The sequence below is a fragment of the Microcaecilia unicolor genome, chromosome 3, assembly GCF_901765095.1.
Source record: "Microcaecilia unicolor chromosome 3, aMicUni1.1, whole genome shotgun sequence".
NCBI classification, from domain to species: domain Eukaryota; kingdom Metazoa; phylum Chordata; class Amphibia; order Gymnophiona; family Siphonopidae; genus Microcaecilia; species Microcaecilia unicolor.
In genome coordinates, this window is record NC_044033.1 from 236962095 (window position 1) to 236978313 (window position 16219).

Consider the following 16219-nt stretch of genomic DNA (forward strand, 5'->3'; position numbering starts at 1 on the left):
AAACACATAGGCAGAGGCAGGAATACAATACACACAGTACACAAAGGGATAAACTCACTGAGCCAGCAGGCCGGGACACTGGGAAGAGAAATCTTTAAAACAAACAAACAAAGGAGAACGCTCTCACTCAGCCCAGAGCCCTGGAGGCTGAGCAATGCCCAGCCCCCACTAAACAAACGAGCAGCTGACCCTGATTACAGAGCTACGCACACACACACAAACACAGCAGCAGCTAACCCAGAGGGAAGGAAAAGAATACTCTAAATCAACACAGATCCCTGTCAGAACCTAGAGCACGTTCTGAGAGAAACCTATCAGGCTTTCCTGTTACCACCAAATAAGTAACGCAAAAGCAGAGAAACTCTTCAGCTGCAGGCTAAAGTACTATCCCCTGACGTCAGCACAACTCCTGGCAGCCAATCAGAAGAGACGTCCCCCCTCCCCCTCAGCCAAACCGGCAGAATCATAACAGGACGGTTCGTCAGCAGTTGGGGAGGGCGGCCGCACGGTATAAGCAGTTTGCTGACCGGCTTCGATGTGCCGCTCCCGTATTCCAGCCAGGACAGAGAGTATGGCTCAGTACCAAGTACCTCAAACTTCGTCTTCCCTCCCTTAAGTTTGCTCCTCGCTTCATCGGTCCATTTTCTGTGAAATCTAGAGTGGGGACGGTGGTCTATCATCTTCACTTACCTGGTAATCTTCGCATTCACAATGCTTTCCATGTGTCTCTGCTTAAGCCTTTTCGGACTTTCCACTGGCATCCTGCACCAAAGAAGATTCTGGTTCCAGACTCTGACCCTGATCCTGAGTTTGAGGTAAAGGAAATTCTTGATTCTAAATTCCAAAGAGGACGATTATTTTACTTGATCTCGTGGAAGAACTTTGGTCCTGAGGATAACTTCTGGGAGCCAGTTGATAATATCCTTGCCCCTGATTTGTTGCACGAGTTCCACTCTCGTTACCCTAAAAAACCAGGACCGAGACGGAGGAGGGGGGCTTACGGGGGGGGGGGGGGGGGTACTGTCACGTCCCTTACCTGTGCCACCCTGCCCGCAGTGATGCCTCGCTCCGCGAGCAGGAGAGAGCGGGGTATCGCTGGCTATGGGCGGTGTGTTCAGGGAGTCTTGCCTGCCTCCTGGACTGTGCCGGTTCGCCGCTATAGCGCTGTGGCGGCTGGAGAGCGCCGGCCATTTTGGCAGCGCCGGCGCTCACAAGCTGAAGAGTCTCTTCCGGGCGCTGGACCCGGGAGCATGGAGAACGCCCCTTCTGGGTCCGGATTGGCTGGTCGCGGCTGGACTCCGCCCTCTCTCTGTGACCAGCCTATCCAGAGCCCTGGGGCTGGTTGTAGGCTCCACCCCCCGGACAGCTGATGGTTGTCTTCCTGATGGAGGGGGCTATTTAAGTACAGACGCTGGCAGAACACTTTGCTTCGGCTTCTGCTTGTGTGGATTCCTGAGTTCTGTGTGTTTGGATTGTTTACCTGCCTTGAACCTGTTTGGACCCGGACTTTGCTTTTGCCTGCCGCCTGCCTTGAACCTCTGTTTGGACCTGGACTTTGCTTTTGCCTGCCGCCTGCCTTGAACCTCTGTTTGGACCTGGACTTTGCTTTTGCCTGCCGCCTGCCTTGAACCTGTTTGGACCTGGACTTTGCTTTTGCCTGCCGCCCGCCTTGAACCTCTGTTTGGACCTGGACTTTGCTTTTGCCTGCCGCCTGCCTTGAACCTGTTTGGACCTGGACTTTGCTTTTGCCTGCCGCCTGTCTTGAACCTCTGTTTGGACCTGGACTTTGCTTTTGCCTGCCGCCTGCCTTGAACCTGTTTTGAACCTGGACTTTGCTGTTGCCTTCCGCCTGCCTTGAACCTTTGTTTGGACCTGGACCTTGCCTTTTGCCATCTGTCTGCTGTCCATCCTGTGTACAGTCCTGCCTTCCTTAGGAAGTTCCTGTCCTGATTCTCCAGGTAAGATCAGAACTGTCTGGCTGCCAGACGATGTTTGGCACAGGGGCTCACAGATCGTGGTATAGGCCTGACACTCAGGAGTAACCTAAGGAAATACTTCACAGAAAAGGTGGTGAATTCATGGAACGGCCTCACAATGGAAGTAGTGGAGACAAAAACAGTGTCTGAATTCAAGAGAGCTTGGCACAAGTATATAGGATCTCTAAGGGAGTGACAGGGAGAGTAGATGGCATGGATGGGCAGACTATATAGGCCATATGGTCTTTATCTGGCTCTATTTACTTTTCTTAGTTATCTAGCAACTGGCACAATACTTCAAAAACAAAATAACAAACAATATCAAACCTTGCAAAGCCACAAATAAATATCACAGACTACCCTACAGGACTGTGAAACACATGATAACCACATCAAAGCTGAGAGAATATGGATCACGTTCAAACCACCCCAACTAAACACAGTAAAGACACTATTAACAAAATACATGAATGTATAATGTCTAGTTCACAAATGCCCCAACTACATGATGAAAAACTCACCAGAATGCTCTCAACTGACTGAGGTACCACATTATGAATCGACGAGGAGCTCAGCATTTTTCTTTTTAGCTCCAATGCTCTGGAATGCTCTTCAATCATATATCTGGTCAGAATTATCATTTGCTAATTTTAAAATCCAGCTTCAAACTCATTATTTTGAATTAGCTAAAGGTATAGGGTGACAGGGAAACTGGGGACCTAGCAGCCTCTTAATTTATTATGACTTTCTGCTTGTTGTGTATGAATGTGTACAGTGCTCAAAATTTTCAACATTTATCACAGGTACACTCAGGACCTATGTCAACATGGCCATGTTTTGCCATAGCTGCATCAGGACAACACCCCTGTTCTAGTCTTCAGCGTTGCATCTCATTAACAGATATACCATGCAGATCTCAAAAGGTGGAGGAGCAAAAGCGGGTCATAGGCATTCCTAAAATTTATGCACAGTGTTATAGAATATACTTGCTCTGTGCATGTTAGGCATGAGAATGTACTTGAAAACATGTCCCTAAAATCAGGAGCAGATTATATGTGCTTGAAGTTAGGAGTGTATCACTGCAGTGAGCTTCACTAATAATAATGTCTCTCTTTTTCATTAGCTTCATCATTATCTGAAGAACCTCCACTTTAAGAACGCTGTGGGTGAGGAGCTTTTTTTTTATGAGAATGGTGATCTCGCTATTGGTTATGATATTATAAGTCCAGTCTTTCTACCCAATGGGACATGGAGTAATGAAATTGTTGGAAGTTATAACCCTTATGCTCCACCAGAGCAGGAATTTACTATCTATGAAAAGTGGACAAGCACATTGACTAAGGTCAGATTTGAATTCAATTTAAGCTCCTCGCGCTGGCATTTAAGCCTCTTCACTTTGGCATACCCCCCCCCCCCCCCCCCCATTATTTCACTGCTGTCATTTCTCTTTACACTTCTTCTTGCCCTCTCCATTTTCTCTTTGCCTACCACCTTTCTATCCTGCTGGTCCATTTGTCTCATCTGGAATCTACACATCACTTTGCTTTCTTTTATCTGGTTTCCTGTCTTTGGAATGCCCTCCCACTAACCCTCCATTCTGAGCAATCTTTTGGACATTATGACATTTTGCTTTCTGAACTTAATTATAAAGGTATTGATGATAATATATTGGTTTAGAGGATTTTTGGTTTCTAGGTCATATAAAGTAAAACATAATGGAAAGTTATCAGATAGTTGGAGAAATCCTTGTAGGAGTCCCACAGAGATCTCCTTTGTCACCTACATTGTTTAACATATTCTTAAATTCTTTGGATTTGCAACTTACCACACTCTCTACAAAAGACATTACATGAAGTGATACCTGCAAGTGAGTCTTCTCTGGTGTTGCCCCCACCAGGCCTTTAATGGAAGAAGTAACTAACTTGTTAGTCTCACTCATACACACAAGGAGTGACATGGGCTGTATATATTTATTATTATTTATTTATTATTTACTTGGATTTTGCTCACACCTTTTTCAGTAGTAGCTCAAGGTGAGTTCCATTTAGGTACACTGGGTATGTCTCTGCCCCTGAAGAGCTCACAGTCTAATTTTGTACCTGAGGTAATGGAGGGTTAAGTGACTTGCCCAAGATCACAAGGAGTAGCAGTGGGATATCAAGACCAGTGCTCTAACCACTAGGCCACTCCTCCACTCCTACTGCAGCAGGACATGTTTATTCACTCCTGCCATAGCTGAGATAATATTTAACCATCTCTCTGACCTTACATGCATCTTTCTTTAATCTAGTCACCTTACTTTCTAACTCCTCTTACTCTCTTACCTATCTATGGGGTCCTTTTACTAAGCTGCAGTAAAAAGTGGTTTACGGTAGTGTAGGCGCAGGTTTTGGGCGCGTGCAGAAATATTTTTCAGTGCTCATACAAAAAATGCCTTTTTTGACAAAAATGGACGTGTGGCAAAATCAAAATTGCCGTGCATCTATTTTAGGTGTCTGACCTTACCGCCAGCCATAGACCTAGTGGTAAAGAATCTGCACGGTAATGAGCTACATGCGTCAGATGCCACTTGCCATGCATCTGCTACACGCGTCTGAAAATAGAAAATATTTTGCAGACGCACGCCAAAAATAAAATTACTGCAAGAGGCACCTGGTAGTCGGGCAGTAAGTTCATTTTGGCGCACGTTGGGCACACATAGATGCTTACACAGCTTAGTAAAAGGGGCCGTTTATCTTTGCTTATACCTTTCACTGTCAATTCAAATGTTCTATTACGTATTGTGTTGACATTGTAAGTAGTATACTAGCAGGCTCATTTTCGAAAGAGAAGGACGCCCATCTTTCGACACAGATCGGAAGATGGGCATCCTTCTCACAGGGTTGATTTTGGACGTCCCCAACTGCTTTCCATTGTGGGGATGACCAAAGTTCACGGGGATGTGTTGGAGGCGTAGCGAAGGCGGGACTTGGGCATGCCTAACACATGGGCGTCCTCGACCCATAATGGAAAAAAAAGGGTGTCCCTGACGAGCACTTGGACGACTTTACCTGGTCCTGTTTTTCTTTCGACCAAGCCACAAAAAGGTGCCCAAACTGACCAGATGACCAATGGAGAGAATCAAGGACCACTTCTCCTTACTCTCCCAGTGGTCACTAACCCCCTCCCACCCTCAAAAACACCTTTAAAAATATTTTGTGCCAGCCTCTATGCCAGCCTCAAATGTCATACTAAGGTCCATCACAGCAGTATGCAGGTCCCTGGAGCAGTTTTAGTGGGTGCAGTGCACTTCAGACAGGCGGACCCAGGCCCATCTTCCCCACCTGTTATACTTGTGCTGGTAAATGTGAGCCCTCCAAAACCCATCAGAAACCCACTGTACCCACATCTAGGTACCCCCTTCACCCGTAAGGGCTATGGTAGTGGTTTACAGTTGTGGGTAGTGGGTTTTGGGGGGAGTTTGGGAGGCTCAGTACCCAAGGTAAGGGAGCTATGTACCTGGGAGCAATTTGTGAAGTCCACTGCGGTACCCCCTAGGGTGCCCGGTTGGTGTCCTGGCATGTCAGGGGGACCAGTGCACTATGAATGCTGGCTCCTCCCATGACCAAAGGGCTTGCATTTGGTCGTTTATGAGATGGGCGTCCTTGGTTTCCATTATCGCCGAAAATCAGAAACGACCAAGTCTAGGGACGACCATCTCTAAGGACGACCTAAATGTCAAGGTTTGGGCGTCCCCGACCGTATTATCGAAATGAAAGATGGACATCCATCTTGTTTCGATAATACGGGTTTCCCCGCCCCTCCACCAGGACGTTTTGCGAGGACGTCCTCAGCAAAATTTGGGCATCCCTTTTGATTATGCCCCTCCACGCCATCCTTTGTATCGTTATTTGAATATTTTTACTACTGTAATTGTCTATTGCTCATGTTTGATGTATTCTTATTGTACACCACCTTGAATGAATTACTTCAAAAAGGCAGTAAATAAAACCTAATAAATATTAAATAAATACATGAGAGGGTTACATTACTTACAGTAATGCTGAGGATATTACAGTGTTAATTCCAATTTACTCATCTATAAATTCAGTATCATCAGGTATTAAAAGATGTTTAACATTGATTAGATCCTGGATGTCATGCTATCGACTCAAGTTAAACACTGATATGACCAAATGTTTTACTTTTTGATAACAATCCTGACCCTTTAGTGGACCATATAATGGTAGATCAAATTAGGTATTCACTTTCTTCCTTTACAAAGACACTGGGGGGTTTATGTTGACCAGAATTTATCCCTTGACTCTAAACTCAATGCTCTGACTACGAGTTCCTTCTTTCTTTTGAGGAATTTAAGATGCATAAGAAAGTATTTTGAATTTGAGTTGTTCAGATTATTAGTACAGGCGTTGCTTTTGTCCAAGTTAGACTATTGCAATCTTATATATTTGGGTGTGCCTAGACAAGTTATCCAGCAATTGCAAACAATCCAGAACACTGCAATCTGATTAATGTTTTCACCACAGAAGCAGGATAAAGGTTCTTCATATTTTGTTGAGTTACACTGGTTGCTTATAGAGGTGAGGACCATGTTCAAACTCTTTTGCTTTTTATATGATTCTAAATGGTGAATGCCCAAATTATATAATGGATCATATAAAATTTATTTCCAATAATAGGGAAAGAAGATGATTTCACAATTCACTTTTTGTCCTTCTGTCTATTAAGGGAGTGAAGAGACTTCTTGCAGTTCAAGCATTGAGGTCTTGGAGTGATTTTAATATTTATTGTGCTGCTCAGTTTTCTTTTTTTCTTAGTGAAGAAAAATGTAAAACCTGTCTTTTTAGAGAAGTTTGTTAAAATTAGTTCTTGAATAAGATTCTCTGTTTTTTGCTTCCCAAGAGACACGCTCGTTTTTTAGGGGCCTTTTGTGGGATAATGCGGGGTATAAATGTACCTAAATAAATAAATAAAAGGTAAGTACCACCGGGCTACCACAGCAGCCCCATGATAGTTCTCACCCCCAGTGTACACCATCACCTAATGAACTGAACAAAATCCCCATATGCATCATGGACAAACAAATACACTACAAACAACTGGAAGAACCAAATTACAGCCCGCATAACAAAATAGAGACAAAACAAACAGCCAACAACAAAAAGACAAGCCAGAACAATACACAACAAGATCACAACCTTAAAACAGACAGACAACTACAGATTATCAAACACATCAAAATCAGTTACGATACATACACCAAGATACCTATAGGATATATAAATGCACGATCAGCAGTCAATAAAACAACCCTACTGAGAGTCTGGATTGAAAATGAAAAACTAGGCTTATTACTCATAACAGAAACATGGATACACCTAGAAGATGACCCAGTTCTGCTGGACCTATGCCCACCAGGATAAAAAACAATACACATCAACAGAAACAAAAAGAAAGAAGGGGAAGTCGCAATAATATATAAATCCACTATCACAGTTGAGCTGATCGCTAAACATTTATCCTCAGCAAAAAAAATTTTGGCATGCAAAATCACTGACACAACACTCACCAGTCAACAATGTATCATACTGTTCTATTGACCCCCAGGTAGCTGGACAAATGCCTGAGACAATTTCATGGACTTTGTATCAAACACCTTCACAAACAAACAAAATGTTCTACTAATTGGCAATATCAATCTGCACCTAGACAAACAAAACAACCCCAACACAAAAACCCTAACAAACTTCCCCAATCAATGGAACTTCACTACAGTACAAGGCAACTCATCAGACATAAAAGGACACTTATTGGACATACTAGCCCACAGATTACCAGCAAACAACAACCACACAATAGAAAACAACAAATGGGAAGAGGTACCGTGGTCAGACAAGCTTACTTTTACACTGCAATGGAAAGTGAATGGAAAAAAAACAGAAAACCAGGACCACCACACACATTCACGACCAGAGGAAAGGTGGACAACCACAGCTTCTGGACAACAGTGATGAATGAATATAAGAATTTAGAACCAAATGACACCCATTTCATGAGGAACTGGGATGAAACATGCAAAAACACACTGGATAACATAGCACCACTTAAAACAAAAATAAGACCCTGGTTCAATGAAGAGCTACTGCAGATGAAAAAACTATAAGACATAAGCATCGCCACACTGGGACAGACCAAAGGTCCATCTAGCCCAGCACCCTGTCTCCGACAGTGGCCCATCCGGGTCACAGTCACCCAACAAGATACGCAGAGCAAAGCATTTTGTACTGCTTGTCCCAGGAATAGTGGATTTTTTCTACGTCCATTTAATAACATTCTATGGCCTTTTCCTTCAGGAAGTCGTCCAAACCTTTCTTAAACTCTGCTAAGCTAACCGCCTTAACCACATTCTCTGGCAACGAATTCCAGAGCCGAATTACGCGCTGTGTAAAGAAAAATTTTCTTTGTTTTAAACTTACTGCACTCCAGCTTCATCGCATGCCCCCTTGTCCTAGTATTTTTGGAAAGCGTAAACAGATTTCCATATCTATCTTTTCCACTCCACTCATTATTTTATATACTCCTATCATATCACCCCTCAGCCATCTTTTCTCCAAGCTGAAGAGCCCCAGTCGCTTTAGCCTTTCCTCATAGGAAAGTCGTCCCATCCCCTTAATCATCTTTGTTGCCCTTCTCTGCACCTTTTCTAATTCCACTATATCTTTTTTGAGGTGCGGCGACCAGAATTGAATACAATACTCTAGGTGCGGTCGTACCATGGACCGATACAGTGGCATTATAATATCCTCATTTTTGTTTTCCATCCCTTTCCTGATAATACCTAACATTCTATTTGCTTTCTTAGCCGCAGCAGCACACTGAGCAGAAGGGACTTATAATGAAGGAGACTAGAAAGAATATGGGCCAAAAATAAAACAGAAATAAGCAAAGACATATGGAGAAAAGCCATAAGAACATACAAACATACTACAAAGAAAGCCTAAGCGAAATAGTTCAACACATACACAAATTCAGCACAGATGAATCTGAAAAAAATATTTGAACTCATGAACAGTCTACTGAAAACACAGGACATAGTGGCATCAACTGAAACGCCACCTACAGCAGATGAGCTAGTACAATATTTCCATCAAAAAATAACAAAGACAAGATCTAACCTCGCGATACTGCAAACATCCATCACTGACTTCTTACAAGACTGTGAAACCAACAACACTGATACCGTGGCAGACAGAATCTGGTCTGCATTCGAATCACCCAAAATGAGCACAGTAAAGGCACTACTGACAAAATATGCACATATGAAATGTCTGCTAGAAAAATGCCCTAACTACATGATGAAAAATCCACCAGAATGGTTCATCGAATGCAGCACCAAACATATCACATACATGTTAGGAGAAAGCCAATTCCTAAAAGATAAAGGCAAAATCATAGTCACACCAATCCCCAAGAACACAACCAACAAGATCAGCGATCTCACAAACTGTAGACCGCTTTTAACCAAAATGAAGGAAGGATTAGTAACACAACAACTAATGGAATACCTTACAAAATTCTCAATCCTACACAAATCCTAATCAGGTTTCAGACCACAATACAACATTGAAACAACCCTGATAACAAAGTTCAGAAGCATAATAAGCCAAGGATGGATTATACTATTGATGCAATTTGACATGTCAAGAACATTCGACCTAGTAGATCACGAAACACTGATGACCCTGCTCGACTACGTGGAAGTCAACGTACAGTGGCCGCATTGTTCAGTGGCTTCCTAAAGACCAAATCCTACATTGTAAAGATGTCCAACCAGTTATCAACCCCCTGGACCTTCAAGTGTGGGGTACCACAGGGTTCTCCAATATCACCAACACTATTTAATATAATGATGGCTCCACTCAGGAAAAAAACTGGAGTTAATGGGCTTTAACCCATTCATTTACATGAATGATATCACCATCAACATACCTAACAACAATAATATCACAGAAATAATGGACAAAGTTAAAATAGGACAGGACCTTAAGGAAAACTGGGCTGAAACCTTCAAACTCAAATTAAACAGGGACAAAACCAAATTCATGGTTCTGTCAAACCCACATAATCCCATAGCCCACCAAAACTTTACAATCAACCACCAAACATACCAAATTGAAACACAATTTAAAATACTGGGAATCATTCTTGACAAACTTCTTACACTAGATAGTTATCAGCAGTAACAACAAAATGCTTCAGAACACTATGGAAAGGATCAGAGACTATTTTCCTAGACAATCATTCTGTGTAATGGTACAATCGACGATACTATCACAACTAGATTACTGCAATGCAGTATATTTTGGCTGCAAGGAAAGTGCACAGAAATCCTTCTAAACTGTCCAAAACAGAACAGCAAGACTAATTTTCAGGAAGTCAAAATATGAAAGAGCTACCCCACTACTCAAAACTCTACACTGGCTGCCAATCAAGGCAAGTCTGATCTTCAAAGTGTGCACCATCATCTACAAAGTATTATTCAGTTTGGCTCTAGAATAGATGCTAAACTTGATAGAACTATCTCCAAGAAACGTAAGTCCTGAAACCAGAACTTACATGGCCAGATTCAACTACCTGGATTCCAAATGGTGGAACACAATACCAAAGATCACAAGAAGCATCACAAACTATCTCCTTTTCAGAAAAGAACTGAAAACATACCTCTTTAAAAATTGTCTACTATAAATAATATAACACTACCTTCATTATAAGTCCCTAACTAAAATGTAAACTGTAATTTGTAAACCAGAAACATGTCTCAACTTAACTGTAAAACACAAACCAATACTGTAACTGTTAACCAGAATGTAATTTGTAAGTAACTTTGAACCAAAACTTGTTTGTGGATAACAGTGGGCTACTAGAATTCATTAAATAAATAAATAAATAAGATGGATTTGGATAGGCTGGTGTGGGCTTTGACAGCATCTTCAGCAGTTTGAACCTAAGGAAAGAGCCAGGCAGACTACAATGGTCTACATCCCAGAAATGCCAAAAAAAAAGACAATTTTCAAGTATTTTATATCACATTCATCGTTGGATTAACCATGGTGATAATGAGTGTGACTGTTGGGCAGACTGGATAGACCATTCAGATCTTTATCTGTCTTTATTTACTATGTTGCAATGTTACCATGACTGCAAAAAGATACGCTAAATTATCTGCATATCTTCAGGCTATATTCAATATTAATAGTTATACAGTTTAGCCTGCTGACTACACCGGCCTAACTTTATATAGATAAGTTATCAATTGAAATTAGACTTGCTATTTCTGCAGTGTAATTTAATATCATTGGATAAGTTATCCTGACAGTAGCTGTATAGTATTGCTGTCTGTATAATATTAGGCCATGGTCCTGGAACAACCTTGCTGGATTCTCACATATCAAATTAAATTTGGCCAAAATATATCCATTTGACAAGGCAACAAGTTTAAACAAAAAATGCCTACTTACCTGAATGAAACTCACTCTGGATAAAGGTATTAGCTAAATGATAACGAAACAAAAGTACAGTGCACTCCATTTAAGTACACGTCGGATAAGCGCATGCTCTGTTTAACTGCATGCCATACTTCGGTCCCGTTTTTGGCGCCATCAATGTCTATGGGGACAAACTTCGGTTTAGCGCACCACTGATAAGTGCAAGATTGGCTTATATGCATGGTTTAAGACCGCTCCTCTGCAGGAAAGACTCCGCATAAGCGCACACATGGAATATGGAAGCCAATTGGCGCGTGAAAACCAACGAGATTTCAAATTTACCGCCTCTTTAACTGGCACAGGCAGAATAAGCGAAAGAATGTTGTTAGAGTGTACACTGGGGTCGTCGTCGTGCAACTGGCTGAACGAATAGAAGTTCTTAAAAAATTAGAAAACAAACAAAGTCAAGCATCTATTGTTAAAGAATATTGTGTCAATCCCAGTCAAATTTCATGTATCTTGAAGCAGAAAGACCAGCTTCTGGAAGACTGGCAAAAAAATACAAATCCACAACGGAAACGCAAATGGGCAGGAAAAGCTGAGGAGGTAGAAGATGCTCTTCTTCGGTGGTTTTCTCAAGTCAGGAGCAGACAGTTTCCTGTCAGTGCTCCACTGCTTATGAAGAAAGCTAATCAGCTAGCTGAAAGTCTTGGACTAACTGAATTCAAAGCCACTGTTAGATGGTTGGAAAGATGGAAGGAGAGGAACAACATAAAATTCAAGAAACAGCATGGTGAAAAACAAGACGCTGATGACTTTGGTGCTGAAAATTGGGTTGTTTCAGTTCTTCTTGAATGAGTTTGCAGCTCATGACATTTTCAATGCTGACGAAAACGGTCTGTACTGGCGAGCGATTCCTGATGGAACACTTGCATTCAAACAAGCCGAAACTACAGGAGGTAAAACGTCAAAGGACCGACTGACGATCCTCCTTTGCTGCAATATGGATGGGAGTGAGAAGTTGGAACCCCTTGTCATGGGAAAGAGCAAACAGCCCCGTTGCTTCAAGAATGTTAAGCAACTTCCTGTGTCATACAAGGCTAATGCAAATTCATGGATGACTGGGGAAATTTAGCAGTGCTAAAGAAGTTAGACACTAGAATGCAGGCACAAAAGTGTCAGATTTTGTTGCTTTGTGATAATTGTGCTGCACACAGTGATGATGTCAGGCTGTCTAACGTCAAGGTGGTCTTCCTGCCACCAAACACTACCTCCCTGATCCAACCTATGGATCAGGGCATAATAACCAATTTCAAACAACATTATCGGACTCTTGTGCTACGTCATCTGATGAGCGTTATGGATGACCAGACTGGCAAGGATAAACCTGCTGTTGAACTGTCTCGTAATCTATCACTGTTGGATTCCCTACATATGCAGAAAGAAGCCTGGAATCATGTTACACAGGCAACCATTGTGAACTGCTACAAGCAGGCAAGCTTTGTTAAGGATGTGGAGAGAGACGAAACAGATGCAGCTGTTGCAAACGCGTCAGATTAACAGGCTATTGACATCCCAGCCGGTGTTACTGAAGAGGAGTTACATCACTACGTAGCTGTTGATTACGATCTACAAACAGCTGACGACAGCACTGATGTCCAGATATGCGCCTACACGCAGGCAACGGCTGATGATGAAACAGATGATGAAATGAGCAGCGAGGCACATGCTGACGAAATTCAACAACCTCCTGTCACTTTTGCAAGAGCACTGGAGAGTCTCAACACCATGCGGGCCTATCTGGAGGCCACTGGATGTCAGTGCTATGACAGATTTTACCATCTGGCAGACGTAGTCTATGGAACTCACAGGCACAAGAGTGTACAGAGGACTATGACTGATTACTTCAAGTAAGCCTAACGTCAGTTAACAGAGACTGTATATTGTATGTATAATAAACAGTACTGTACATATGTTTATCAGATGTCAAGCTTCTTTTTTGGGTCACAACAGTTAAGTGCACGCTCCGGTTAACTGCATGTATTTCTTTGGTCCCAGACCCTTGCACTTAAGCGGATTGCACTGTACTTATATAGTAAGCAACCAATAGTGAGCAGATCCATTAGGTACATTTTCAGTCTTAGAGGTAGAAAAGTAGGCTACAAGGACAAAACCTAGAAGTCCTTTTCTCATAGCGCAAGCTTTACTAGGAGAGAGAGAATTCAAAGTTACTTGAGAAAGCAGAGGTATTTTCTCATACTTTTAATCAAACTTAAGGGTGAACAGCATAGGAAGATTGCTCAAAACATTCCTCAATCAGCCTGAATGACTGATTCCAGGCCAAACTTATTTCATATTATTTATATTTCCAATTAAAATGGAGCACATACTGACCTCTTTATTTTACTGAATAGCTTGGTAATGAGCTGGCAAACTAAATGGGAAAACTAGCTCATATTTAGACAGAAAAGTAACACTGCATTTACAAAGTCATAATCCAGTATTATGACAAGTTATTCAGATTTTTTCCTCAATCCTCAGATACCTCCAGAGTCCAGATGCAGCCCGAGTTGCCTTCCTGGGTTCAGAAAATTAACCAGGGAAGGAGAGCCTGTCTGCTGCTATGACTGCATCCCCTGTCCAGAGGGCGAGGTCTCCAACCAAACTGGTGAGTGATTTCATGTTATCATGAGACACACTCATGGGCACTTTTTAGTAGCTAATCAGGCACATATTCAGCCTTTATTGAAGACCCAAAATGGGCTAGAAAATATGCATGCATTCCTGTCTTTTGCAAAACATCACCAGAACTGAGCACATCCTGATCTAGACATCTCAATTGCAAATCTCAGTTTTAATGTAAAATGGGTCTTCACATGTCCTAGTGGAATACCTTATGTCTAGTCCAAAAATACCAGCTGGATACCATTAGCAAAACTAATCACACCCCAATTGAATAAGACATATGGAATCCTTTAAAAGCATACTGTTGTAATGCAAGTACTTCTAAGAGATAATGCATGATTTCATTTCCAGTAAGCTCATCGTTCATTACTTGTTTAGTATTTGCTACTGTCTGTCATTTTAAAACAAGCCTTATTTATAAGGAAAAAGTTACCATCCTATAACAGATGCTATTCGTGAGATAATGGGACAATATTTTTCATTCTCAGATATGGACGCTTGTATGAAATGCCCAGAGGACCAATGGCCCAATCAGAAGAAAGATGCCTGCATCTTGAAAGTGATAACCTTCCTATCCTATGAAGAGCATTTGGGGATAACTTTGACTTTCATTTGCATTTTCTTAATTCTTATTAATACTGGCATTTTGGGGATCTTTATTCATTACAAAGATACCCCCATAGTAAAAGCCAACAACCGACAACTCAGTTACATTCTTCTCATTTCCCTCATGCTCTGCTTCCTCTGCTCCTTGGTATTCCTCGGCCACCCTGACAAAGTGACCTGTATTCTCCGACACACTGCCTTTGGGATCAGTTTCTCCATTGCTCTCTCCTCAGTATTGGCAAAAACCATCAATGTTTTCATAGCCTTTCATGCCACAAAGCCTGGAAGCAAGCTCCGGAAATGGATGGGTTCCAGGATCTCAATTTTTATAATCCTTTTCTGCTCCCTTATACAAACTATTCTGTGTCTTGTTTGGTTGTTCATTGCTCCCCCATTCCCATATCTTAATATGAGATCAGAAACTGGAACAATACTAACTGAATGTAATGAAGGGTCAATAGTTGCATTTTACTGTGTTCTGGGATATCTGGGATTTTTGGCTGGTATCAGCTTTATTGTAGCTTTCCTTGCAAGAAATCTACCTGACAGGTTTAATGAGGCCAAGAACATTACCTTCAGCATGTTGGTGTTTTGCAATGTCTGGATCTCCTTTATTCCAACGTACCTGAGCACCAAGGGCAAGTACATGGTGGCAGTGGAGATGTTTGCTATCCTTGCCTCCAGTGCTGGACTTCTGGGCTGTATCTTTTTCCCTAAGTGCTACATTATTCTGCTGAGACCTGAAAGGAACAGCAGAAAATGCTTATCAAAAAACTAGAATTATTAATATTTATATCAGTGGCATAGCCACAGGTGGGCCTGGGTGGGCTGGGTTCCACCCACTTAGGGCTCAGGCCCATCCAACAGTAGCACATGGTAATGAAAATGCTGCTCTCCACAATACAGGCACCTTCGCATGCTCAGTTTTCAGCACACACCTGCTGCAGACTACCAAGGTGGAGAATGGAGAGAAGCATTTTCCCACCAGCTGAGATATTTTTTTGATGTAGGGGTGGGGGAGAGAACATTTGGTGCCCACCCACTTCTTGCCTAGGCCCACCCAAAATCTGCTGTCTGGCTACGCCCCTGATTTATATAAACATAGTAACATAGTAAATGATGGCAGATAAAGACCTGTATGGTCCATCCAGTCTGCCCAACAAGATAAACTCATTTACATGGTATGTGATACTTTACATGTATACCCGAGTTTGATTTGTCCTTGCCTTTCTCAGGGCACAGACCGTAGAAGTCTGCCCAGCACTGTTCTTGTACTAAGTTCTGAAGCTAACGTCAAAACACCTTAAAATTTACACTCAAGCCCATCTCTATCTATTCAGTCACAATCAGGGCATAGACCATAGAAGTCTGCCCAGCTCCCATTTTGTTTCCCAATTACCGGCATCACTACCCAATCCCCGCTAAGATTCCATAGACCCATTCCTTCTTAACAGGATTCCTTTGTGT

General features: G+C 42.1%; 1 protein-coding gene across 1 annotated transcript; it reads left to right on the forward strand.

Moving 5' to 3' along the window:
* The first annotated feature begins 535 nt into the window (after positions 1–535).
* LOC115464462 (vomeronasal type-2 receptor 26-like) lies at positions 536–15530 on the forward strand. Its single transcript, XM_030194841.1, has 5 exons — positions 536–586; positions 738–815; positions 3100–3318; positions 14003–14129; positions 14635–15530. Exons 1-5 carry the CDS (start codon positions 536–538, stop codon positions 15528–15530), a joined length of 1371 nt encoding a protein of 456 aa, XP_030050701.1.
* Positions 15531–16219: the final 689 nt, after the last annotated feature.

Excerpts from the sequence above, each read along its gene's own strand:
- LOC115464462 (XM_030194841.1), top strand. The coding sequence starts at position 536 with ATGTGCCGCTCCCGTATTCCAGCCAGGACAGAGAGTATGGCTCAGTAC. Across the intron at positions 816-3,099 it reads ACCCTGATCCTGAGTTTGAG|CTTCATCATTATCTGAAGAA; the intron begins GTAAAGGAAATT and ends CTTTTTCATTAG. Across the intron at positions 3,319-14,002 it reads GGACAAGCACATTGACTAAG|ATACCTCCAGAGTCCAGATG; the intron begins GTCAGATTTGAA and ends CTCAATCCTCAG.